The 26,828-nt window shown below is 39.6% G+C and overlaps 1 protein-coding gene across 4 annotated transcripts in view; it reads right to left on the reverse strand.

The window, feature by feature from the left end:
- CDK6 (cyclin dependent kinase 6) overlaps positions 1-26,828 on the reverse strand; it is a 147,399-nt gene that overhangs the window by 38,039 nt on the left and 82,532 nt on the right. For all 4 annotated transcript variants that reach the window (XM_037382433.1, XM_037382430.1, XM_037382431.1 and 1 more), the window contains exon 5: positions 5,105-5,214. In XM_037382433.1, the coding sequence (XP_037238330.1) occupies positions 5,105-5,214 (110 nt within the window). The remainder of the gene's footprint in view (positions 1-5,104; positions 5,215-26,828) is intronic.

Genomic DNA, 26,828 nt, shown 5'->3' on the forward strand with positions numbered 1-26,828 from the left:
GCAGAGCGGACTGCTCTTCTCTCACAAGTAGAGGTTGAATCCAGGGGCAGCTGGGTGCCCCATCTCCTTCCACAAACCTATCCTACCACCGGGTTGACTCAGAAAAAGTACATGCAATGGATCTGACAGCTCCTTTTCAAAATACTAATAACCTATGGCTTGTTTGGAAAGGGGTATATAGATTTACTATATTTTAGTGCAAAAGATGCTTGACATTATACTGTAAGATACTGTACCTAAGCATGAATATGTGTATATTGGTAGTTTTTAAAACCTGTTATATATTAAAAATAATAAATGTTTTATTATTAAAGACAGCCTGTAGGTCCCAAATCCAGAGCTTGCATCACAACCTGACCACCAGACAAGGCTCTAAGCTTTGATTTTATCACCTCTGTCTACATTACCTAGAGCAACAAAAGTCCTGGTGTCATGGCTGTTCTACTCAAAATGATGTAACTCCTCTAACTGGACAAATTTATACCATTGAAAGATCACTTATATCCTATAGCTCGTTTCCCTACGTCCATTGTTTGTACCTACCAGGGAACTTGTCCCATCACAGGTATTTTAGTAGAGTCACACATTTCTTATCTGCTGCTACAAATCTCAAGCATGGCTGGCCGGTAATGAAGTAAGTTTCTCACATATATCAGAAGCTGGCAGAGTAAACTGAAAAAAGAGACAACCACTAAACCCTTGATTTTATATTTAAAAATGATTAAATAATAACCTCATGCTATTTGTGCCAATCTTGTGGCTTATGACATTATGGGACTGATGATCTTACCAACAGCCGGCTGATAAAAACACCATGGAGCTGGTGCACGAACGATCTCAGTAAGAAGCCCACGTCCATGGACTTCATTTCCCTCTCGGCTGGATGAAGCCTGGGGCACTGTTTCACTTTTGGTTTGAGGAGGTGGAAAAGGTTTTTGAGAGAGGACTGTTTCATGTTTTGGGCTTGAATTGGTACCTGTAATGTTTGTGAAGTTTGCACATGCAGTCATAACACTGGCCACTCTCAAATGTTTGCCTTCTTTAGCTTGACTGGCTGTGAATATAACATAGGCTACAAAACCCAATGGTCTCTTCTGATGATTTTTAGCTTTCTGTTTACTGCAAAGGGAGACAAACTCAGTTGCTTGTGCAATATTATATTAAACTTGCCTAGCTGGAACTATGTATCTGACTCATTAGTCCCACATACAAACCTATTGACATCCTAGTTTGTGCAGGATTGGAATCATACAGGATTGTGGTTTTGAAGACTGGGCATGTATAGATGCACTAAGAACTAGACATTGAAACATTTAGACATTTTTTCTCAAGACTGCCTGCTCAGAAGAGTCCAAGATTGGTAATCACCGCTTTCTTCTATAGACCATTTCACCCAGATTCAGATTCCAGTCATCGTCCTCTCTCACACTCCTTCACCTTAATTAATACTATCTAATTCAAGCAAGAAGAGAGACAGTTCCTTCTTCCCTAAAACACTGGTCATGGCTTCCTGCTTTGGAGCTGCCTGCAGTCCTTCAGCCAGCTGGAAGAGTTTCATGTATCCAGACAGAAATGGATGCTTCTTCCATCTTAGTCTTTCTCTTTAATGAGTTGTTCACTGAGTAGGAGGTACAAGGCCCTTCCCTACTGTCCAGGAAAATGCTGAGCCTCAGAGTGAAACCTTTTTATAAGTAATCCTTATTTTTACCTAAACATTAACAAAAAAGACAGCTGATCTTCTTGCTGTGCCACAGGATGACCCCATGCCCTTGGGTCCTCATCAGTCCTGCCAGCTGCATCTCTGAAGGGTTCTGTGGTATGGTAGCAATCCATAGCGTACCTTACAATTTTCCTTACTGCATTCCTTAATGCACCATAGCTTTTACATCACAAAGAAAACAGTCACTGTGACAAACAGTTACACTTTCCTCAGATAACGACAGTCCATCAAAATGTGTGTGGAAGTCCCTGCCGTCTAGTTAATTAGAAAGGAAATTTAAAAAAATTGGATATAGCATATAAGGAAAACTTCAAGTAATGATTTATTTGGGGGTGCTCTCATCAGCAGTGCACGTGGACAGAAAAAGATGCACAAAGCAGAACAGTTTTTGTACACTTAACATACACCTGCTACTGAGCAATTTATTGTTGATCTGTAAGTAGAGTAGGATCCTTGGGAATCTGTGTGAGGGGTTTCAGAATCAAGCTTTGTACATTCACGCATGCAGAAGCCTACAAATCTGCACCCTTTTTAAAATGTTTTAGATATAGCTATGACTTTATACAAACCTCAGGCTGCAGGAGGACCAAAGTCCTCAGCTGAGAAGCATCATTTGTTTAGCTGAATCAGCCAAGATGCAAGTAAAGTTCTGATTTACTCTATATATTCTATATACTATATATACTCTCTATATAATTATTTTATGTCTATGAATTCCTTTATACACTTTTGTGTATTTTTGATCTATTTCCTAAACAAATACCTTGTTTGCATTTGTCTTAAACTGCTTTGGATTAAGAGTGATTCAAATATGATGAGGTGCCTTCTGTGAGACACAGCAGCCTGTAACATCTGGACTGGACCATTCATACAGAGGTCACCTCTCTACTACACTTGTCCAAACCTACAGCACCTTTACTGTGTTTGTAACAGCCCACAAAACTATATTCTAGCAAACTCAACGTGCCAAACATCTTCTTGGCATAAACAGGATTCTGATATGTTTTGTGATGCTGTGTAGTGGTTTATTTTGAAACTCATTCCAGTGAAGTCTCCATGATATAAAAAAGCCCAAAGGAAACTCAGTACCTTTCTTAAAAATGACAGAGCTTTAAAATCTTCCAAAGAGAACACAAAAGAGAGTAGGGAAAGAAGAGAAGTACCCAGTAAGACAGTAAAAATAAAAGGTTGTATTAAAGCCAAACCAGCATCTATGTCTCAGATTTAGCTGCATTCTCATGCTCTTATCCTATCAGCACCAGTGGAAATGCAGATCGGTGGTTACCCAAGGGCACTAGCATTTTCCAGCAGAAATAGCTGTTGCATTTATTCAATCTTTTGGAAATAATCCATGGAATTTGCAAAATTTTACAGTTTATTGCTACCAAGGTCACCGTAACATGGGTTTTTCTTTTGCAATCCAACAGGAGAATCAGAAATACAACATATATCATACAGAGAGTATTGCAACATTAACCCAGTACAACAGTCCATGGAGACAGCATTCAGTGCTGTTCCTTGTAGCTTTATGGCAATAAGCCTTGGGATTAGTCTTCCAAATCATGCTTACATATTGATGTGAAAGTCATATTGTTTTCAATGAAACAACATAGTACATACAGACTTGGCAGATTTCTGACCTCTACAGTTTTTGACAATCTCCCAAATTTTGGACTGAGAATGTCAGACTGACCCTGCATTTGGCAAGAATAATAGAAATTCTGGTTTTATCAAACACTGTTTCAAATCAGATCTCATTTACATTTAAAAAAATAATTCTCTGATCTTGTAATATTAATGTAATATTCTCACTTGTAAATAAGTAGAAAATTTAACTGTCCATAATTTAATTTATTGTTGGATTTAGAGAGTCAGTGAGGCTCACATATCATAAAAGGAAAATAAAATTCAATTGGTGGTGCTTGTATATGGGAATATTTCTTATCTGTCAGAATACTGCACATTAAATGAGGAAAAAAAGAGAGTTTTGAGCATGTAATAAAGTTCTGTGTTCAGCTGTTTGTTCTGTATCACTCTAATTCAAATGCTAAAATGAAATTGTTGACTCTGCTATTTAAATCAGAAAAAATATCAATGGTAATGTTGTGAACCTGGCAGTATATGGCATAAGACTAAATCTTTAAAAGTTTGCAATGGAAGATTTGATTGATACTCCTAAAGTACACATTCTTTTTTTCTCTCATTTTCTGACCTCATTTCTGAGTCAGAAACAGAGAGGGTGGAGTATAATAATTCTACCCAGGCCATTTGACCAGGCAAGAAGCCCAAGAAAAATGATTTTTCCATATACTAACATTAATAAGTAGTAGAATCCCAAAGTTATTTTGCAAGACTTCAATTAGTATTTTGAACTTCACGTTGTATAAATTAAACAGTTGTTTCTCAAGGCCCTTGCAGTATGGCTTCTCCTTGCAAATTATACTGCTTTTGGTTTTTAGGCTACCCAGTGTATAATTTTCTTTCACATTTTCTTTGCGTATATTCTTTGATTTCACAGTGGGTGTTACAAACTACTACACAGTTTCTAGATGGAGATCGCCCAGGTGACGACAACAAGCACTTTTTCAGTAAGCTCAACCAAAGACCATGTGATTGGATTAACATCAAGACAGATTTACATTGTTAAGGTTCTTGGGTGTTCCTCTCCACACCCTGCATGGTACAACCTCCATATTACTATCCTTCCATGGGAAGGACCAGTACGTAAGTGTTCCTCTCACATTCACAACTCATCTGCATCCAGCAGTATATTTTGTAGGTAGACACTTCCGATGATAGCCAATTTAACTGAATCAGCCAAAAAAATGTCTTTTATCTGCTTTTTTTGGCTTATATTTAACATCTTTGTTAACCTGCTCTCAGGCTAAATAGCTTATTCTTAAAAAAATTTTTACCTTTAGAAATGAACTTTACAGTGACTTCTGAGATCTCAGATGTGCCAAGAAGGGACTATGAGCAAACACCTGACACTCCAATGCACAAACTCCGGAGCAAGACTCTGCTGACCACCATGCCCTGCCTTCCTCAGGGTAAATCCTCTTCAGAATTCAGCTTTACTCAAATTGATCAACAGTCTCTCTAGCCAACTTTTATCTGCATTTGCATTCAGGTGTAACAGGAACACAACAGTGCACATAGAGGCTTTATTTACCAAGAGCTGAGGCAGACTCCCACCAAAAAAGGGACTCCAAGATGGCAACAAGTATGAATTCGCAATGGCTATTGATGTTTTGTGCTGCAAATAAAACATCCTATCAGGCCTTTTCATAATAAATGTGATCCAGTGTATTGTACCAGACTTGTTACTGCATTTTTTCAAATTTCAAATGAAAAACATGAATAAAATAAAACTGTATTTCTTACTTTCGACGGAACATTTCTGCAAATATGCAGCCAACACTCCAAAGATCCACTGGTGTTGCATAGCTGGACTGAAGCAAAACTTCAGGAGCTCTATACCACAAAGTAACAACCTGTAAAACAATAAGGAACGTAAGAGAGAGCACACTTAGCTACAGAATTATAATCTTATACGGGTTACGTAAACAACTCCCATTTAGTTTAATCCAAATTGTAAAATTTCACAGGTTAGGGCAAACTGGTTTGGCCAGTGCATAGAAAAGGGTTTTCTATGGAAAATCTCAGTATGGATTCATGCAGTGATGATGAGTTGGGAAGTGAGACCACTTCTTGTCAACAGCAGTGCAGTTCAGGGTACAACAAAAATATAATATCAGAGTACACTGTTGGTGTGGTATCACAATATCACAGCATGCTACTAAAAACTCTTTGAAGCTTTTGCAACTTCAAGACCCTAAACACCTTCCAGTGGAGATCTGGACTCTCCATAGAGCAAACATTAGTCTATTGAACAAGGCTGCCTTTTCTTAATCAGCTTTTGTGGACCCCTTAGATGTAGTCACCAGAGCCAAGCTGGAAACAAGTAAGCTAGGAAATACTGTGGTTTTACCCATAGGACAAATCAGAATCTGTCGCTCGTGTCTGTCCTAAGCCCTTCACAGTTTCTGTATTGTTTTTTGTAAAAGAAATGGGGTTTGCTCAAGTGTATGGGTCAACCTGGGTAAACACGTCTAATCTGTCTCAGAAGTTCTCTCTGAAGAAACCGAAGATAAAACTTATTGTATCGGTTGGATATAGATTAAGTCAAACCCTCCCCAATGCTGTCCCTTATCAAAGGCATTCAGTGCTGTTCATTGTGGTTTCCTTGTGCACAGAGGTACCTTAAACTGCCAGCTTTCAACTAAGCAACACAGCACAGGGTTCCTTGGCTGATTCCTGACCTTCGTAGTTGTGTCTTTAGTCTCTGCCCATGTGCTGCTGGTTAGATAAGCACTAACTTCTCTCACAACTTATTTCCAAATGATACACTCTTTCTCAGGGACATATGCCATGTAAAGTGTCTGCTTTTAGGCTGTACTTGTCCTGGTGGTCACGTTGCAACATGTTGTAGAGACCCAGTGGGAACTTTACTGGCACTGCTCCATTGATGTGCTTGCATGAGTCCTGCACATTGGACCCACAACAGAGATGGGACAGTTTATATTTATCCTTTTGTTTGCCACAAGCAGACCAAATACAGATGAGCCTGTCTGTATCTTCAGTATATTTACAGAACACAAGGAACTTCTTCAGAGTCCTGTGTGAGCTACTATGTTGGCAGAATATGATCTCAGAACCATGGGAGTATCCTGCTCCTGAATACAGTTATAAACCAGCCATACCAACATATTATCATCAGCTAAATACCAATAATTTCTTAGTGTGTGCTATAATTTAAACCTCTGACTCTTAATCTGGGGGCAGGGAGGGTCTCCATAATTATTGGTTTGTTTCTCCAACAAACACAAAGGTGGGAGATGCAGCATTCAGGAGGAGCATGAAACAAACACACAGAAATAAAAGTGCAAAGATAAGAATGAAAATAACTTTAAAAATGATGTTAACTAGGATAGTGAGTTCTAAATGTCAAGACCAGTACAAAGAAATGTGTAAAAAGAGTGGTTTTTTTAATGATAACAATATAATTGTCTTCTAAGCAAAAATAACAATGGAAGTAATCAGCCGAATTTGCTGGTCAAAGCCAGCTGAAACAAAAGCAAATAAAACATTTATTACATTCATTACATGCCCTGACAACCTTTGGAATTACTGAATGGCTATTGACGGGAGGTTCACAGATATTTGCACAAGTGGTCATATTTGCTAACAGTCCTCTTAAACACTTTGATCTCAATTCATAAAATCTGTCTTTGAAACAGTTCAATAACACAGTGCAAAGTACTGCACTGTCGAGCTAGACTTCCAGATACCTGTCCACAGAAACAGATTCCTGTGTGGAAGCTGGGCATTATTTAACTCCATTGGTCTTCCTGATTTGGTACCATAGCAGTGATGCTTTTCCAAAATATTTCTCTATAAAAACCCAAAAAGTTTCTTCAGAGGTTCACTCCAGGGAAAGAGGACAAATGTAACTGGAGGTCAGGGATTTTTACTGGACATGCCCTATCTGAGTCAGACAGAATTCCTCCTAAAACACATACGTACTCCTCCTGATGCAGATATACCTCTTAAACCGAACTGCACTTCTATTCGCTCAGTACATTTGTGGAAAAGCTTATTGAAGAAACGTTGCTTTCAGAAATTAGGTACAACAATTTCAACCCATTATTGTTTGTTAATGGCTGGGTGCAGTGTCAGGAGCAAAAGCTGTGTGATCTCTGCCACCAATACCACCAAACCTCATGATTCCTGGTTTGAGATCCACATAGCTCTTCTCACACAGTGAAAGGGTGCTTTATTTTCCCCAGTCCCACCAGCCCAGCCACATTAAGGCTCTGCACTCTCATACGCAAAGGACTGGGGGATTGCATGGCTGTGACACAGCCTGAATACTTCTGACAATGTATGCCCCAAACCGAAATCCCTTTTTCAGGGAAATGTGGCACAGGACAGCTGCTCCTTTCCTGAGAGGAGCATCACAGCTTGTGGCTGGTCCCCAGGTGCTCACTCAGGGGGAACAGTGCCATTTTCAGAAGGCTGCGGAAATGTACAGAACATTAACTGCTTCTCCCATGTGACGACTTACCAGCACAGCTCCCCAAGTACTTGTACTCTGTACCCTCCATGCATGCATACAAAGGGGACTGGGAGATTTTACTTCTGAGTAATTTGGAAACTTAAACCTTTAAAAAAATTATTTCCAAAGTCTCACAGTCCAATTCCAGCAAATACCTGATTGCTTTATAGTCAGAGAGAAAGTAATCTTTGTTGAGCTGTTTTGCTATACTCTGTTATTACTGTGTAATTATAGAAGTGACCAAGTAACCTTTATGGTTTGTAATATGCAAGCCTGTGTTTCAAAATGTGAACCTGAAAGGGATCAAAATGTTGTAAATGTCAGTTTGCACACAAGTAATGCCTCAGATGACTCCTCTAGTAGTCTGGGTCTTCTCCTGAAAAGCACAGGATGATGCAGATGATGCAGTGGTTTTGACACAGTTTCACACTCTCTTTCTCTTACCATAGAAACGAAGAAAATATTTGTGGACATTCCATTAAACATTTGCAGATAAGTAGAAATGAAAATTATTCTGAACACAGGATATGGTGAGGCTGAACAACTAGATCATCACTTCCTCTTTAGCATGGTTCTGACTTAGAATGAAAAAATGCTTTGCTTAGATAATCCACGCCACCAGTAAGACAGGCTCTCCCTGAGAGATAGAGCACTTGATAAAGAGCTGCTTGATAAAGTCCCATTTTTAGGACGAAAAAAGCAAGCACTTGCATCTGTACATTTCACTGCAATTCTGCCTCTCCTGAAAATCTGACACGCATGTTATGTGGCACATGGCGATCGCTCTGTAGGAAAAGGGTTTTGTGCTCACATGCTGATGGAGATCCTAAATTCAGTGCAACACTTCTAAATACTCTGGAGGTTGTAGACTTTAATGACCATGTCACATTTTAGTCCTCTCATCTAATGAACTTCCCTCCCTTGCCCCTTCGTTGTTCCTCCTCACCCTGCCTGGTTACTTTACCTCCTCTCTTACACCAGCCAGCTTCCTCCCAGCTGTCAGACCTCCTGGCTCCTCTCCCCTGCTTCCTGCCACGTGCCAGTGGCCCCCCTGATGGTGCACCAAACGTGCCTAATCCCCTGCTGTTCCTGTGCCAACACCCAGGTGGACACAACCTGCTGCCCCGCCATGTCTCATGTGCTCTGCCTTCCCTCATGTTCCCTGACTGCTCCCCTGGGCCCTCAAACTCCCTCAAATTTCAGACCCTGTCCAGCCTTCTTCCAACTGCCTCCAAATGCTCCTGGGCCAAAAGAGGTCCTTTTCCCTGTTTAGCTTCTCAGCCCACCCTGCCTGTCCTAAGGATACCCTATGACATTTGAATTTCATAGATTAAGCTACATATGAAAAGACAGAATAATTCATACACTGGAAGGAGTACATACCTAAAGGAGTAACTAGTCTCCTTTTCCAGTGCACTTTTTATGTTTCCACTACCCAGATAAGATGGGATGGTATCAGATAAGAATGATATCAGTAGCTGCAGATCACTGCTTCTAACAATTTAAATGTCAATAGATTTAGGCAGCACTTCAGGATGAAAAGAAATGAAATGTGTAAAAGAACATTGCAAAAGTCTACTGAGGCTGTGTCTGACCCTCTAAAGAAGATGTGCTCAGTGAGAAGCAAGGGGGGAGAGCTGCATTTAGAGTCAGAAGAAGAAAGGGAACTTTATTTTGAAATAAAGCTTTCCGCCTTATTATATCTGACAGATGTTGCTGTCTGGGACCATCTAGCCCCAGAAGTTTCAACCCTGCCCTTCATGGTACCTGTTTCTGACAAATAATCAAATTAGTGGTAAGTATCTGTTCACTAGCAATGTGAACACAAGATCTAGGCATTGTGTCAGTCTCATTTAATTTCCATTTACTTTACAGAACAGATTTTCACTTTTGGATAACTACTTAATTTAAATAGATCTGCACAATTCACAGCCCTTTCCAAATATAGTTGTTGTCTGAATAGCATACAGTTCAAAAAAGACAAAGACAAACAGAGGTTTAGGGATGGGGTTGAGTAACATAGACACAAAAGACTACATTTCGGTTTGCCACAGACTTTAAGTACAGACCAATGCCCAGTTGCACAGCTACCGGAACAAAGCAGGGATCAGACTGTAACACAGTGGCTATGTCTGTGCTAGGAAATTAAATGGGACAGGAAATGTTCCTTTGGCACTGAGACCAACAGGCACAGAGTGGCCTATGTCCATATTACTAAATTCTCAGCCTCCCAAAAAAGGTGACCGCATGCAAACTGCTTATTGGGAATGGTCTTTGGTCCATGGTTAACTGTGCCTAGGAACTGTCTGGGGAAAGGCTCGTTGGCATAACTCAAAACTATGCCAGGAACTATTTTAATAATTTAACAGTATAGACAATTGAGCTCCAGTACCCACGAATGTTTCCTGGCACTCTTTAATCTACTAGCCAGTGAGTCATGCTGTGGCCCCGGGTCTTCCTTTCACTCCAGAGAGAAGGCGTTTTGCTATGCTTCCCTCATCTCTGCTGATTCAGAGGGGTCTCCAGGAGGGCGATGGGGTGGGGGAGGCATGGCCCACTCCTCATTGCACCCAGCAACTGATCTTATTTTATTGCAAGTGTGTTGTACAGGTCAGATGAACACGTTGCAACTGTTGTCTATGAGGAGAATCAAACTGACTGGCCCACATGTAGACATCTTTCTTTTAGACATCTAAAGCTGGATAAGATTAATTCTACTCTAATTAGCTCTGAGGGGACTTTGAAGAGGCCTATAAAACCTTTTAAAATATTTAGCTTTCATACAAATCATACACAAAAGCAATTAGCAGGATTAAATTCATACAAAAATCCAAACAGAATTTTTCTTCCAAATATTTTGCTTTTGTGATTGTGGTTTCTACTGTACTTTTTTTGGTGCTGATTTTGTTAATTTTATCTACCATTAGATACATACTCATTTCATTGCTAAAAGCCTTTCAACCTCATGAAAGATTATTTGTAAAAAATATTTTTTTTAAGTTCCCTAACATGGTTCTTACACTCACTTATTTTGTTCAGTTCTCACTAACAGACCTCTCACATTATCTTTGGGGCATCTTTTCAACTCTTTTTCATTTATTTTTGCCCTTTCTTTTTGAGTAAAAATGAGGGAATATAGCTATAGAATATATGGTGCAGTATGTAGAATACAGCTCTTTAGTGTCACTTTGTGGTCCCCCAGCTTCACCAAAAAATCTATTGATTCAAACTGTTCTGGAGGATTCAAAGTGGAATCCCTCCAACTTCACTATGGAGCTGCTACTGCATGGCTTCTTCTTCAGGTCTGGGACTCTAAAATGACTTGCAGAATTTTCTTCAAGTTTTATATAAAAAGTCTTCTCAGCTGTATGACTAAGCCTGACACATTCGCCACAGACTAGTTGGAGAGGACAGAATTACAGATGGGTAAAAATCTGGGCTTATGTATTGATTGAAGCCTGGCTTCAATCTTCACTGCAGAGAGACTCTCACTCCCTAATACACCTCCCTCTCCCTTGCTAGAAACATAGCACTGAATTTCCACAGAGTCTGAAAAGAAGAAATGTAATTTCAAAAATGAATATGCTTAAAAATGGCTCACTGGCCTGACAGTGTATCGCTTAGGAAAAAGAAAGAATTTGTCTAATAACGTTTCATCACCTGCAGTTTGGAATAGTGACTTGTTGGCCAGGACTGAGCAGGGCAGCAGTGGCAATTCAGAGGGCAGGGGATACTAAGTTACAAAGTGATGGCATTTCTGCAGGGCCACAGGCTCTGACACTTGCCCTGCATGCTGCTCTGAGCCCCCCTGGGCAGGCCAGGGTGGTCCTGCTCCGCGCTGTGTGGGCAGATGGGCAGACCTTCGGCCGCCTCCAGTCCTCTCGCGCAGCGAACCGCCCCCCGCTGCTCTGCTCCAGCAGTCCAGCAGTGAGGATGTTCCACAGCAAATCTTCTGCCTCCATGCCCCCCCGGGACACCCCAAAGACCTGTGGGAGCAGAGCACACCTATGCCATATGGGGAAACTGTGTGTGCGTGATGGCAGCGTCAGCTTGTTAGCTTTTGTACAATGACTTCAGCATCCCCGGTTTGGGAGAGGAGTGTGTCTGCTTTACTTGCTGGGGACTGTCTTACTGTATTTTCCCATTACTACACTTAAATCATTCACTGATTATTGTGCATTTATAAAGCAAGCCCAGGACTCTTTTTAATCTATCTCTGAAGACCTATTACTATTCCTAACTGTGATGGAGACGGTGATAATCACTACATTATACAATGTGCTTTAGCTTCCAGGGATAATATCAGCCTGAATAATTGTATTTCTTTAATCTCTGTTTTGAGTAGTGGTTCTCCCACTATTAGATAACTGGTTTCAGTTCCATCACAGAGATAGGTATGGCTGGAGAGAATATTTCTTTCTTAGTGAAAGATGATGATATTTTTTCTGTTTATAGAAACATTAAAATAGTTTCCCTTTTAAAGTAAAAATGTACCAAACTACCCCGGTAGCTTTTAGAAAGCACTTTATTTCTTGACAAAAGATATACTATATATAAAAATGACGTCCTTTCAAGTGCTGTGGGTCTCATGAAGTGCACATGGTAACAGCAATTATATCTCTTTATTCACATTTGTCTTCATTTTAGGCACAAGCTTGATTTACTGCTTTGTGAAAAGTGGAAGGATTGTTGTTATTATTTCATTAGTTAAATCATCAAGCAAAAAATTATCTGTTTATAGAAGACACGAATCCTGATCACATGTACCACCAGTATCAAGTTGTTATTTTAGAATGTGATCTCCTCTTTCTGATTCTAAAACATTTGTGCTTTGAAGAAAGCAAGATTTAGCCTCTACTGTGAGATAACTTGACAAAAAAGAAGCCATTCATTTCTTTGATGGTTTATACACACAAAACTAACCAGAATTTTGCTTTTTGTATTTCTAGGAAGAACCACATAACCCAGTGTGATGGTGCTGCAGAAGAATATTTCTAGGTACATCCGTTGTCAGTAGGAGTGCATGTGTGTGTGTGCGTGTGCGCATGCACTTTATGCATAGGTATATAAACAGTAGCAGAATATACCTTACCTACATTCAGTGTGTTTTACCTCAAAAGATGCTGTGCACTAAGCAGCTGTGTGCGACAGCTACTGGAAATGAAAACTGGCTCTTAAGATGAGGTAATACTTTCAACCATTAGTGACTGAAGATCACAGAGCTTACCTCAAAACTAATACAAGGAAATATATTTCCATTGAGCAAAACGTTTCACAGAATTATCTACTGACACCATACAGAGAACATTTCTGAGAGACTACCTGAAACTTCACTTTAAAGGTGTTTTCTCTTTATACGGAAAGAAAGAAGCAAAAATAAGATCAGCAACACTGCTGTACCTGATCCAGAGCCCACGAAAGTCAAAGAAAGGCTTGCCAAGGCTTGTTGTGCATTAAAATCAAAACCATAATGTCCTAATCTCTGAGCTGCAGAGCAGCCTTCTATGGAATATGGGACATCTCATTTCTTTACAGAAGTGGTTAGCTTTGCATGCAATGAGGCTTGTTCTGACATTGCAATGTATTTACATATAGAGATACCTGACAACATGGAGAGTGACAGATTTTTTTTAAAAAACAGGCACTCTTCAGTCATGCTGCAAGTGCAAGACTCAATAATCAAACCAAAATCTTAGACCGAAACAGCAAATTCTAATGATATATCTAAGAGCTGAAAAAACCGCACAGGCAGAAATAAACAGCATTAGCTTCTTACACTGATCACATCCAACATCTACTATAAGATGAGAGTTCCTTCCACAGTACCAGAAGAAACAGAGCATTAAAAAGGTGGCAGCCTGTGACTGTGCCTTGGAATACAGGTCTTGTTCTGGATCTGGCTGCAGCAGTTTGGCACATTTCCACTCACTCAGTCACCTGTTGGCATTAGCTAGCTGAGGGAACAGTCATAATTTCTAGCACTAGATCTTGGGCCTTGTCCCAGTTGCCCTGCTCTACTCTACGTCTTTAGGTTGCCACAAAACCAACTTATGTAGCACCCTACATATTTCCACTGGGTGGCATCCAGCTCTTCCACAGTCTCTCACATCACTTATGCCCAGTCCCTGGGAGAAGGAGAACATGTAGCTCTAACTTGCACCAAGGATCAAACCGTGGTCAGCTCCATGCTGAGAACTCCAAAGCTGCCCTTGTGACTGCTTGGTCTCTTCCCAAGTTCATCAAACTAGAGAATATGAGCCTTACCACTTACGGTTTGGCTTTATAACGAAGACCAGCTTTCCATTGCTATTAGAAAACCAGAGTCTGGTTAATAGAAAAAAGTCTCCCCACTTCCTGGGGTGCTGTGCTAGACTTCAGTTCTGAACAGAAAAAACCTAAATACAGCAAAACCATGAAGGCCACCACAGATCTCTCTCCCATGAAACTCTGACCCACTTCTGTTTCAAACCATCTTTAACAAAAGGAGACAATGGACAAAGAAAATGCTGCCTCAAAGAATGGATTAAATACCGCCAGTTCTCTAGGTGAGAGGCTTTACCATGGACTCTACAGCTGCTCCTAGATGAGAAAAAAGGTGGATTTAAAAAGTTTTTAATGAAACATGACCATCAAAATTGATCTGAATAATTTGAGTCACTCTCAAAAAGAAATACTCTGACCCATTTTGAAGCACACGTAACCACTGGGTCACAGTTTAACACAGAATTCTGTCAGGATCCTGAATTGTAACAGACTACTACAAATAAAATTAAGTTTTTCAGCTTGGGACTCAAAAAAAGGGGAAATGGTGCAAAAAACTTCTACAAGATACTGTTTTCATTCAGTTGAGAAGGAAACTTATGAACTAGTGCTGTGCTTTGAGTTAATGGCCAGAGATGAACAGGAAAGTAAGGACATGAACAACAATCAGGGCATATAAGTAAGAGAGGTATACCTTGTTCGCATATGGCAGGGTGAGCACAGGACATGTGTGCACGAGGGGGTTAGCTGCTGAGTAAGAACTTACCTGATCCTTATTCAGAATGTGTAATAGAGGTAAAATTAGCTCAGTCCCAATTAAACTGAAAATATTTATCCCAGTGACTTTTATAATGAAAGTCGGATTTGGACAAGAGTAGTGTCTGCACATCTAAAATTAAGATATTTGTCTGGATAACTTTAAAGCTGGTACATATGAGAAATTTCATACCTCTACTATATTTTAGCTACATGTTAAAAATTCTTGTTGTAACTTTTGGCTCCCTTCACTTCTATGTCCCATCAACTCCTAGGAGAAGCACTTATCTACCTAGTGGCACTAAGAGCTGTAACCTTTCTCCAGCAGCATGGCATGGCATGGTCAGAGCACCCACAGCATCTGATATAGTGTTACGCAGCCACACATCTCTTCTTCCCCAAAGCAGATTGGGACTGTGATGCTCCTGTTGGAAGTGTAGATTTGTGCTCCTATTGATACAGACTTTACCAGGCTTGAGTAGGAGCCTGGAGGCAAAGTACCAATTTGATTAATAGCCTGGTACGGTACATAAAAGGGCTGGTGGAGCAACATCTGTCTCAGTGATATCTAGTATCACCATGATGGCTGACATGTAGCTGGACCATCCTACATCCACGGCATAAAGAATTCGGGCAACTATAAACACTGAAAATCTGTTCTACATTTGAAGTTGAAGGCAGTAGATTTTACTATGGCTTTAAATAAATGTATGGCTTTAAAGTGAAGTAAAAATGTAAATGGTACCCTAAAGATGAAACACCTAAGAAATGCCTTTCAAGGGCTCCTTGAAATTACACTTGGGAAACAAAACCCTCATGAAACATCCTTCTTTCTAAAAACAAAAGGGAAAAGAGGTTTGGAAATATACAGATTTCCAGAAAAAAAGAAAAAGATGTACTTTCTGTATACAGATGCAATATATGGAGAGGTGTATGTGTTTATACATACTTAAACATATCACAGATTGTTAGAAATTAGTTGAGTTTTGAAATAAATATCAGCAGGACAAGACCCTCCTGTAAACCTGTTATTTCATGGCAAAACCAAGAACTGGATAGAAAGGACAAAAAGACTAAGGGGAGTCTTCAGGCTGTCTGAATTACACATTTAAGTAGCGTTGTGAGCTTAAGACCAACAAAATGCTGACTTTCCAAGGCTATGAGTTTTTTTGGTATCTTCACTTGTCAAATTCCTCTTCTTAGACTGAAAGTGTTTGTGGTTTTTAAGTGTAGATGGTCACACACATTAGAAAGGTCTGTGCTGGAGAAACAAGCATCTGCATTTCAGCTGATGCACTACTGTGTGTGATGAGTGTTTAGGCAGACAGATACCCTAGATACCTGGATGTTCCCAACAGAAGTCCATATGGAGTCTTACCTGGTGATGCCTGTAACTAAGAGTGGTGTGAAAGCAAGATGTGTTTGCAGCCACATTGATGTCTTGTATAGATGGTATTATGTTAATTTCAAAGTGAAAACTCAGTCCGAAGGGGACTTAACTGGCACCTCCTGCATTCAAGCAAATACTTTGACCACTCGGGTAGGGTTTTTTTGGGTGACAGCTCTTTCCTTGCCTTTGCTGAAGCCAAGTCATTATTCTGCCAGGAGTATATGAGTCATGGGGCAAGACTGTGTCTGAAAGTAGCTGAGTGCTTAAGAACAATCAGCTGGAAGGGGCGAGGAACTGAGTTTCTGGATATTGCTCTCTGGAATGTGTATGCATTTTACATTAGACCATCACTGGATAAAAATAAAAGCAGGCATTAATTACATTTACCAGGCTGGATTCTACTTTGGATCTAGGCAGTTTGTATTCCATCCCTCTGATGGATGGGACTCATAAAAACTCTAGAATATGTCACTGTTTTATTCTGTGGAGAAAGAAACAACATCTCCTCCCTTGCTACTTGATACACTACTCACTGGCCAAAACTCAGGATTCACACTACAAAGTGAAGCCCAAGATTTTTAAAGAACCCAAAAGAAAATTTCTTCTGCTTATAAACGCTACAGGATTTTCTAAACTGATATCAAGTATCAGAGGATTTACCAGAAACCTAGAATATTACAGTTGGTCCAATATTGGATCTTGTTATGCTTTATTTCCCAATTTTAACTTTAAAGCTTGTATGGTTAATTTATGTCATTTACAAGAAGCCATATTCCAAGGGAAATTAATTACAGATTACATATTGTACTGGTTGGATGAAAAAGTTCTGAATTAGTCTAGATTGCTGAAGACTCTACTCCAGAGTGGTTATAGATTTACAAAAATAAAAAATACTCTATTTGTGAAAATGATGTTGTAGAACAGACTTCTGCAGATGACTCATCTCTCTCAAAACTGCTACAAAGCATCTTATTTAAGCTAAAGTGATAATAGCTTAAGACAATATAAACAGGAACGTTCAAGGTAATGAGTGCTTTCATGTTACAAGTTCTCATGTCTGAGGGCACCACATCAGACTAAAGGACAATGAGATAAGAACAATATTGCTAGTTACTAACAAATGGCAGATAAAAGAGCTCTTCTGGTTTCTGATTAAGTGACAGCATTCTGCACATTCCTGTGAGTTGAGAAAGTTTGCCTGAGAACAGCAGCTATGTTACATGTGAAGCACCACTAAACAAGCATATCTCTATGTTTTCAAATTCCAGTGTGAGTAATGGCTCTTTCCGTCATCTCTTCAACTTGAACAGAAGCTCCCTCTCTCCTTCTGGACATGCAGGAATAACTTGCCGTGCTTCAGTTTCCATTTAGATGTATAAATGTATATGCTGAAAGTAAAGAGAAGTTCTGTAGGACTCCATGGCTTCGAGCCAATGTTTACAATCCCCTGGGTGGGAAATGACGGGTGAAAGGCTCTCCATGTCAGGCTGTAGGAGTCTTTGCTGTTGACCTTCTGCCTCTGTTTTCAAAGTGGCTCCCTTGTTAACCCCTTGCACACTGTGGGCATAGAGGCCTCAGAGAGCAAACACTTTTTTTGAGAATCCAAATCCACTTCCAGGCATCTATTTGACAGACTTCAATTCCAGCAGTGGTTAAGGGAGTGTGGACTAATGTATGTACTCTGCATCTGCTGTCAGAGCTGTGGCACTGAGATGTATTTTTAATAGTCCAGAAGTGGGTTTAGATGTGTTCTGCATGTTACAAAGTGAATGTTCTCAGCTTCAGGCAATGCACGGCAGTTTACAGGCACAGGGGTTGTGAAACTCTGAGCATACTGAGTCTCCAGGAGAGAAGGAAACATCCAATTTACAGAGATATGTTTTAGTTCTCTCTGTCCAGTCAGTACAATGTTGTTTCCTGGTAGTGGCAATACTTTATTCCGGGGTCTCCTCAAGAGAGGAAAACAGGCTGCTGCTGGCACAATGGGGATATACCACAAGGGAGCACCTGGTGTGGAATGGAGATCTACTGCTTTAAAAGGTTTTGCCCCTCTCCTGCCCGAGAATAAAAAATACAATATTCAGGAGGTCTCCTCCTATGTCACATCCCTTTTGCTGCTCAGTGAATCACTCATGGCTCCTAACTGTTCAGGAGGAGTCCTTGTAAGAATGATAAAAATGGACAAACAAAAAAAGCCTTCTAAAATGTTTATCACAATATGTAATCCATCCTTGGAAAAGGTGAATAAATCAAATGGGAACTAATATTCAAGAACTAGTGGAAGTGTTGTAATGGTCTCAGACAGGTAGCCAAGAGCTCTTGTGATAACATCAACCTTACTATCAGTTGACCTTGGAATACTCAGTTTCATAGTCTGTATATGTTTCCCATCATCACCATCATCATGCTTGTCCATGTGTTTTCCCCACAAACATCTATTCTCAGAAGCAATCATTCCATGCAAAAAATTTCCTACATCTTCCCTGAAAGGGAATAAGAGTGCCTGCCACCTCCAGAAAACTTTCACAGCGTTAACAACCACATAGGAACAGCAACATCCTACCCCCCTCCATGCACTTTCAGAGGAAGTCCTGTAAAAAACATTCTCTTGTGGTCAGAAAAGCCTTCAATGCATGGCTCCAGGGATGCTGAGAAGGAGAGAAGAGAGCAGCAGTGCTAGAAACTAGAGCTTCTGCAGAGAAACCTAGCCCAAGTACCAACAGCTTTGCAATTGACACAGATCAACAATCCCTAAAATTGCTGCATGGTCTAAGGGTCTAAACCTAAAAGTAGAGAAGGTACAGAACAAGCTAATAGGACCTAGAATATTCTTCTGAGGCAAAAAATGTCATGCATGGAAAGGCTAATATTATTAGGCTGTGTTAAAAAAGCCAACTGGATATCTCATAACAAGCTCCAACCTAACTCCAAATACGCATGTAATTCCTACTGACTTCCAGGGAAGCTCTGGGTGGTTAGAGGAAGATATCTTCCGACAGTGCAATAATTTATATTTCGATCTATCCTTGTTTTTAATTGTTAGTATTTTAAAAGGTAGTTTTAGAAACAAGAAATTAGAAATAACCTGTGTCTTCTAAAGAGTATACAATTCCATCTAATAAATACTACCTATTTTTCTAGGAAAGTGGCAGTCTGCAAGAAAAAGGATTTTTTTGTGATAGCAAACAAAGAATGTATTTAGTTTAGAATATTTTCCTTTTTCATTAGTATCATGAGGTTATGTTACTCCTGTTTAAAGTCATTAATGACTGTAGGATCAGAAAGTGTTTTCAAGAGCTAACAGTATGGTTGTTTTTAGAAGGATACTCTCAGGTTGAATTTAGACCAAGTTGATTTTTGTAATATGAAGCTTTTACAAAACATGGGCCTAAATGACCCCTTCTTAAGATTTTTTTCTTTACAAAGCATCTTTAAACACCAGATAAAGTGTTTTGTTTTGGGCTACTGCAAGAAAATCAAAATGAAACTTCCTTGAATCAAAGTAGGAACAAGACTAAAATAACCCATTAGCATAATCCAGCAGAAGGAAAACAGAAGTGAACAGCACAACTAATGAAAAAAACAGAATGGATTTTAAATCTTTCCATTTACAGTAAAGGTGTTATCAGCAACAATAAAAGAGGCCTCTAGTGCTTCTTCTGGATAACTGAAGTGTTAGTCTGGCAACATGCCTTGAAATCAATTATATGGAGACTCACAGTATTTCTTAAAACAGTTCTGGGATGTAATCTTCAGGCTGAAAAATAACGTAGCGTACTGCAGGTGACTTCTCTTAACCATCCTGCCTTTCCTGTCTCTAGGACCTGGGATGAATGACACTTGACCAGGAAAAGCTGTAGACAAGAATGTGTTATAGCTCACATGTGAGGAACAAAAGCAATTTTAATCAATTACATCTCAGGCAATAGATTACTTACTGCTCCCATAACAAGTGATCTATAAATCCGTTGCTGCTTCAAGGTTTAAAAGACTTGCCTTGTCCTTGATTGGAGGAGGAACCAGTGTATTCACAGGAAATGAAGCCTATTCTAATTCATCTGACTTCCAGTGAAGTTTTACATATTTTAGTATGAATAGTAGCTCACTAGGTTGCAAATATATGATTTTTCATTTTCATGAGAGAAAAAGATGAATCTGAAATTTGGAAAGGAATTTTGGTTGCTGAGCGTAGACCTGCTCTTGAACTTCATTGACTTCAGTGGACTTAAGAATTCTCATGCCCATCAGTAGCTAGCCATACTCACCTCTACCACAGATCTGAATCTTTTCTTCATCAAGTGTTTTTACACCGCTTTGACTGCTTGTTCCCAACTGACATTCCTAATTGTGGATAAATTACCTTTATAGATGCCATTAGGGACTGGAAATATGTAGAGGGTCTTTAAAATGAATAAGAATCAGTTTCCACATGTAGGATACACCATGGTTGGTTATAAGGGTATGCAGAAGGGATCCTTGCCTAGGAAACAGCACATACATTAGTAAAAACTGAATGATTTTGCACCTTGGCTTTCACTGAGGGAAACAGAGAGTCCTTTGAGACTCCCAGAACTCTACAGATTCCTTCTGCTAGGAGACAACTATCAGAAGCAGAACATATATAACATATTCAAGCTTCCAGCATGGCCTATTACTGAAGTTCTCTGTATAAGACCCTTTTTTTCAGCACTTTTTAACTTTACCAAAATTTCACTGATTACAATAACATTTTCCATGCTGGATCTCTCTGGAATATACCCAGCTTCATCAAAATATTTCAGCTGAAGCTGTTCAGGGGTTTCCCTGAGTGAGGCTAGGGAAAAATACATGGTTTGCCCATCTTAAATTCTGGTGACCTTCTTTTTGAGAAGCTCTGGTGCCCTAATGTTTTTGAACAAGGGCTGTGGAACTTGGCCTCTATGTCAAGGAGGTGCTTCTTGCCATCCTTGTAAAACTTGGCTCCAAATCTGGCCATGTCATAAATCTGAAAAACAACACATGCTCAGTAAGGATTTATACTACTGCATAATTATTGCACTTTCAGAAGGTTTTGCTTTCAACAAGCACATTTCAGGCCAGCTCCAGGGGGGTCTGTGGGACATCATGGCACCTCAAGTTTTTGACCGAGTACAGAAAGCCTGTTACCCTATAAACTCTGTATCTCATGTTTGAAGAGGAACCTATAAGACTTAGCCACAGAGATGAAAACAGCTGCACCCTCGGGGAAGAGATTATGAAAACCGGATTAAGAGAAGAGACTAAGACATCCCCTTGTTGGGTTGAAGAACAATGGGGAATGGGAGTGTGTGTGGAGAGTTGGTGTAGCTGACACTGAGAAAGAAGCCTACGAGCTATGGAGGGAAGAAGAAGGAAAAATGGGCAGTGGGTGCGATGAGACAGACATAAACTTTTAAAGGAGACAGGGACTACTGAGGAAGGCCTGAAGCTGAAAGCACTGGAGACTGTGAAGTTGGTGAGGGGCATGTCTGGAGCCCATTGGGAGGGCAGGCTTCACAGAGGATTTGGGGTGGGAGCAGATTTAGTAGAGAGAGGAGACTGGGCTAGAGGAGAGTTAGGAATACAGGTCTGAGAGGAAGGAAAAGCAGTGGTTATGTGTTGGAAGATGAATAGGAATCTGGGAAATCCACTGGGAACGCATCCTGCCTTCTTCTAGTTTAATCAGCTACTTATGACAGCCATCCACTACAGCTGTATATTCTGCTAGCTCAGGTTGAAGAAATCTGTGTGACTGATCCATAGGTTCAGCCCTGCTGATAACCAGCATGCATATGAATACAATAGCAAGTGAAGAAATTAATTTTTTTAAATGTATTTTCTTACAGAAGAAAACTGTACATGTACAAAGAAATAATGGAATAGATGACTTCCATATTTTGCAGCTAAAATCAATCACAAAAAATCTGCCCTAAAACCAAAAACACAAACAAAGAAAAAAACAAAGTACTTAATGCCAGAAAGAGCATGTGAGTTGGGAAGTGAAAACAAGTCTGTGGCAACAAGGGCCACTGGTCACTGAAGATGGTCCAAGTACATCCAAAAATGCTGTAGAAATATATGACAACTTCTTCCCCACCAACTGAACTACAGACCTGCTGTAGCTGCAGACCCTGTCACTGCCTAGTACAGTTGGTTCTCTTTACACATATTGATAGTCTTCACACCAACTTCCATCTTCTTTGGAGAGGCTGCCTAATATCTGCAAGGCTATTTTATCTCTAGAAGAAAATAACAGCAGCCTGTTCTTGTTTATTCTCTTCTTTGCTATGTACTAGTAGTAGCAAAATCACTTACTACATTGCATATAGTAAATCAGGAGTATAAAGCTTCCTTAAAAAGATGTCAATACCTCAACTGTTCATAAAGGCAAAGAAAATAGAAAAACGGTATCAAACTAGCATGTTTATGCAGCCTTCTGTTTGCATCCAAGTGTTAATGCTATATTGTGGGCTTCTCCCTAAACCAGATAACTGTAAGGACTGATTTCATTGATGAGTTTAAAAAGGCAGCATTCACTGCTACTGAGGGTCTCCTCCTTGCAGCTGTTGCTGTGATGGGTTACACTTAGTGAAATTTTCTCCCTCTTCCCTCTGAAAACTTAACACCTATAATTTAACATTTAAAACACAGCCTCTGTTTAAACACCTCATCTCACAACAAAGATGCATATGCATTGACATAATTTTATTTCTTGTAACAAAATTTCTGGATTCATGCAGCAACAACTGAACTGCTCCATACACAGTATATAGTTAAAACTGCACAACTGAAGCCAAAATATGCACAGCTAAAAGGAATGTTACAGGGGGGCCTCTCTTAGTGAACAAAGCAGGCTCAGTTTGGCTCTTTTTCCCTAGCGCTACCACATCCGCACATCGTTAGTTGGAAAATTCCAGATATATGCTGTAATTTTTTGTGCTTTTTTTCCCAGTACACTTGAGGCTTTAGTGTCCAGATGCCATTTTCCCCCCCTTATCTGTCCCTGCTAGTTTGGGTCTTTGCCAGTTGTGGTCAACAATTAATACAGCAAAAGAAAAATACAGTACACTCCCTGGCAACTGGCAGAGGCTCACAGGAAATACCAAATAAAAACTTTATTATGTATTGTTTAACTATTTTGTTTGCCTGTGGGCCACCCTGTTGTTGGTGTAATTTAGAAAAGCATGCTCCATCTGGATGATCTGTGCGCAGGCTCATTGTTCCCAGAATCTGTCACGCACAATCACTGCTTCAGCCTGTGGCCCTCTGCAGAAAGAAGCAAAGGCATGGCAGCCCTCCAGCCTGCATTCCTTTTCATTAGACAACTTGTGACCAAATGTTAGAATAGAAGAGTAACCTTTTAATATTCATGTAATTAATTTACTTTCCCCTTTAATTATAAACGTTCACGTGAAAAGAAGAAAATAAAAAGACTTCCCTTCATGATTCTCCTCCCTCCCCCTTCCTTTCTATTTGCTTTTTGGGACATGGAAGGTGCTGGGAGTTTCATTATACGTAGGTATCAGTACCTCTGTCTACTGGGAAATTCTCATGGTTCTAATACGTCTGTGGGCTTTTACTTTATCTATTAATTGCTCTGGTACATGGAATAGATTCTGAATTATAAAAGAATGGGAGAAATTAAATACTTTCCTTCTATATGCCCTTGCAGCATCTGCTTCCTTGTCTTAATCAGTAGGGTAATCCATTGAACACAAAGCCATTCTTCTATATTTTAAACCACAATAGACATCTAATTGAAGTTCCCTTTCATACTAAGGTCAGCATATGACTTAGAATACTGTGTCAGCTGGGATTTTGGCTGTGCGGGCTTAGGTGCACAGGCAGCGCTCTATCAGTTCTGCTTTCCTGGAAAATGGTGCCACTTTTTCAGCTGAGGTTAGACCAATGCTGAACTGGCTAATGTGATGCAAAAGTTTGCTCCCCACAATTCAAAAACTGCAGTTCATTGCCAGGGAAAGCATCTGACGCTGTATGGACCTACCATATGAGTTAATTTCAGCACACTGAACTGGGACCCTGATTTCCGTGGTGTGAGTAGTTTACCTCTTCGTGGGCTGCAGAACGTTCAAAGGAATCCAACTGTAGTAGGCTGTAATTCGAGTAGATGAAGCTAAGATAGAAACTGCCTGTCTTTAAGTCACAGCATTCAAGTTCTTGTTGCCTGATTTTGATTGCAGTTTCAATAGGCAATGAAGACATTTAGGACTCATAGAAAGCCACTTGGTATATCAAAGGACGGGGCCCAAAAGCAGTCAAGTATCCTATATAAGATGCAATGGTTTCTATGGCAACTGAGGAAATGTTACTGAACTTCACTCATTTTTCTTTCATTACATAGGTATAATGCCATGTTAGGCCTGCAAGTGATCAACATAGATGTTAGTGGTTTTGATTAGTTCATGCACCAACCTCTCATAGGAATGGAAAGCAGCACAAGATATTTTCTGTTGTGGCCATGTGGGCACAAAGGTAATGTGACAAGTCAAGATGTTTTAGATGAGGGCAAGACTTAAAAAGTTTCTGGAATGTCTTTTATTTAGTTTAAAAATAGCACTTAATCGAGTTGGAACAATTCTATCTGTGAAGCACCTTTAGCAGAGAATAGAACAAAAATGATGTCATTTGTCATATTAATTGCAAATTCAGGGTGCAATATTTCACATATTCACTAGGAAAGAATTTCAGCTATGTGGCAAATTAAACTGCTTGCATATGAAAAAGTAGCATCTTCTGTCCAGAAGGCAAAGCAGCAACTGGAAATAAAAGTGAATTCAAACACTCTTTGGCCTAAAGCAACAAGAAATTAAAGAAAAAACAACCAAGCAAAACCCAACCAAAAAATCCTTGTCATTGCATTTAGCATGGACTCATTTTCTCTGTCAATGCAATGACTGTCCCAGTCTTTTTAGGCCTCCTCACTTTCTTTTTGCTCTCTTTTCTCCTAGCTCCCTCTATGTGCTCTATACAGACTGCTAGGGATGTGCCATCAAATATACGTGCGATATATACAAATATACGATATTTGTGCGAAACAAAGATGTTAGGAACTATGCTAAGCAGAATTCGAAGAAAGAGGTAGGATGGGCTGCATTCTAGCCAGAACGCTACAATTTAAAAAAAAATACGACAGCATATTTATGATAAGTCATTAAAGATGTAACGAGGTCGAGATCTTCCTACAATTCCAAATTTCTTCTCCATTTCCACCTTCTGACCAAATAAGCTTGAATACTAATGTAAAACCTCAGTAAATTGATTTACATGAATTTAAATTACATTCCTGAGAGGCTAAAACCCTGAAAATGAAGAGCAATATGTGTAACTGCACATGGATGCTTACGAATATCAAAAGAGAGTAATACACTCACATAAAGAAATCTTTCCTCTGATGAGTAGGAGATATTGTTAAAATCCTTGATTAAATTAAGCATTTTGACTAACAGGAAAAAATAATATATTAACTAGGAATTTATCATAGGAAAAATTTGATGCTTGGCCATAAACATCTAATATGACAAAATGTCTTCAAAAAAGGCTAAAACTAGATCTTGATTCAAATTTGTACAGCTCTTAACACAATGATTTTCTGTTCCATGATAAGGGAGTCTCAAAAGGAATTGTTTCTGCTAGGCGAATTATGATAGCAAAGGCTTAACTGTAGACAAGTTTTTTCCTGGTGTCAGAACATAAATCTGTAGTTTCTCTGAATGAACTTTGCCTGACAGGACAGTCCTGTAACTTCCCTCATGTTACAGCCCATCATCCTCAGTTCACTGACCAAATCTGGAATCCTTTACAGAGTAAATACTGTCCCAGTGCTGTATGTACACATATATATGCCATGCAATGGGAGGTTTCCTGAAGACTGTGGTGGAAGCATGCAGGAAGAGTTCTGCTGAGTTCCTCACTTGGACAAGGTGCTTACACAGACACATTAATTCTTGGCAATACCCAAAGCAGGGTTCAGAGCAGGACATTTCAGTCCTGAAATAAATGTTCAATCAGGATTAAAGGGCTTCTCTTCTTCATTTTAGTATGTGCCTCACCGGGAATTACTGAGAGGTTTGTGCTCACACCTCTAAATGGATTCCAGAGCCTGAAGGACGTGTAAGGAATCCTCAGAAGAAAATGTTAGATTGAACAGATATGACTGTCTGTTCAATACTCATGCTGTCTTTTCAGACTTCTGGGCTTAACCACTGCTACTGTCTATTGAGTTATTCATGTTATTAATCTGATGTAAATGTAATGTGAACATATTCTGAATGTACAAGGTGCAAGCTTCTCTGCCATGACGATTTGACTAGCAGCACTGAAAAAGAAAAGGCCAAGATATCAACTGTATTAAAATCTTAGCTCACTTCAATTTCATAGAAAGCAACAAGTGAACAGAGAGCCTATTTCAATGCATATTAAATTCAAAATACAGGGTTAAATTCATTTTCACCTTTTCTTCAGGATAATGTATAAAATACTTTTCATTTTTTCATACTAGTTATCTGTGTACTGTAGCCTGCTACCACTGCTTGTGGTGATACAAAAAGTATAGAGGAAAAAAACCC

This window comes from Falco rusticolus, chromosome 4 (assembly GCF_015220075.1).
Source record: "Falco rusticolus isolate bFalRus1 chromosome 4, bFalRus1.pri, whole genome shotgun sequence".
NCBI lineage: Eukaryota > Metazoa > Chordata > Aves > Falconiformes > Falconidae > Falco > Falco rusticolus.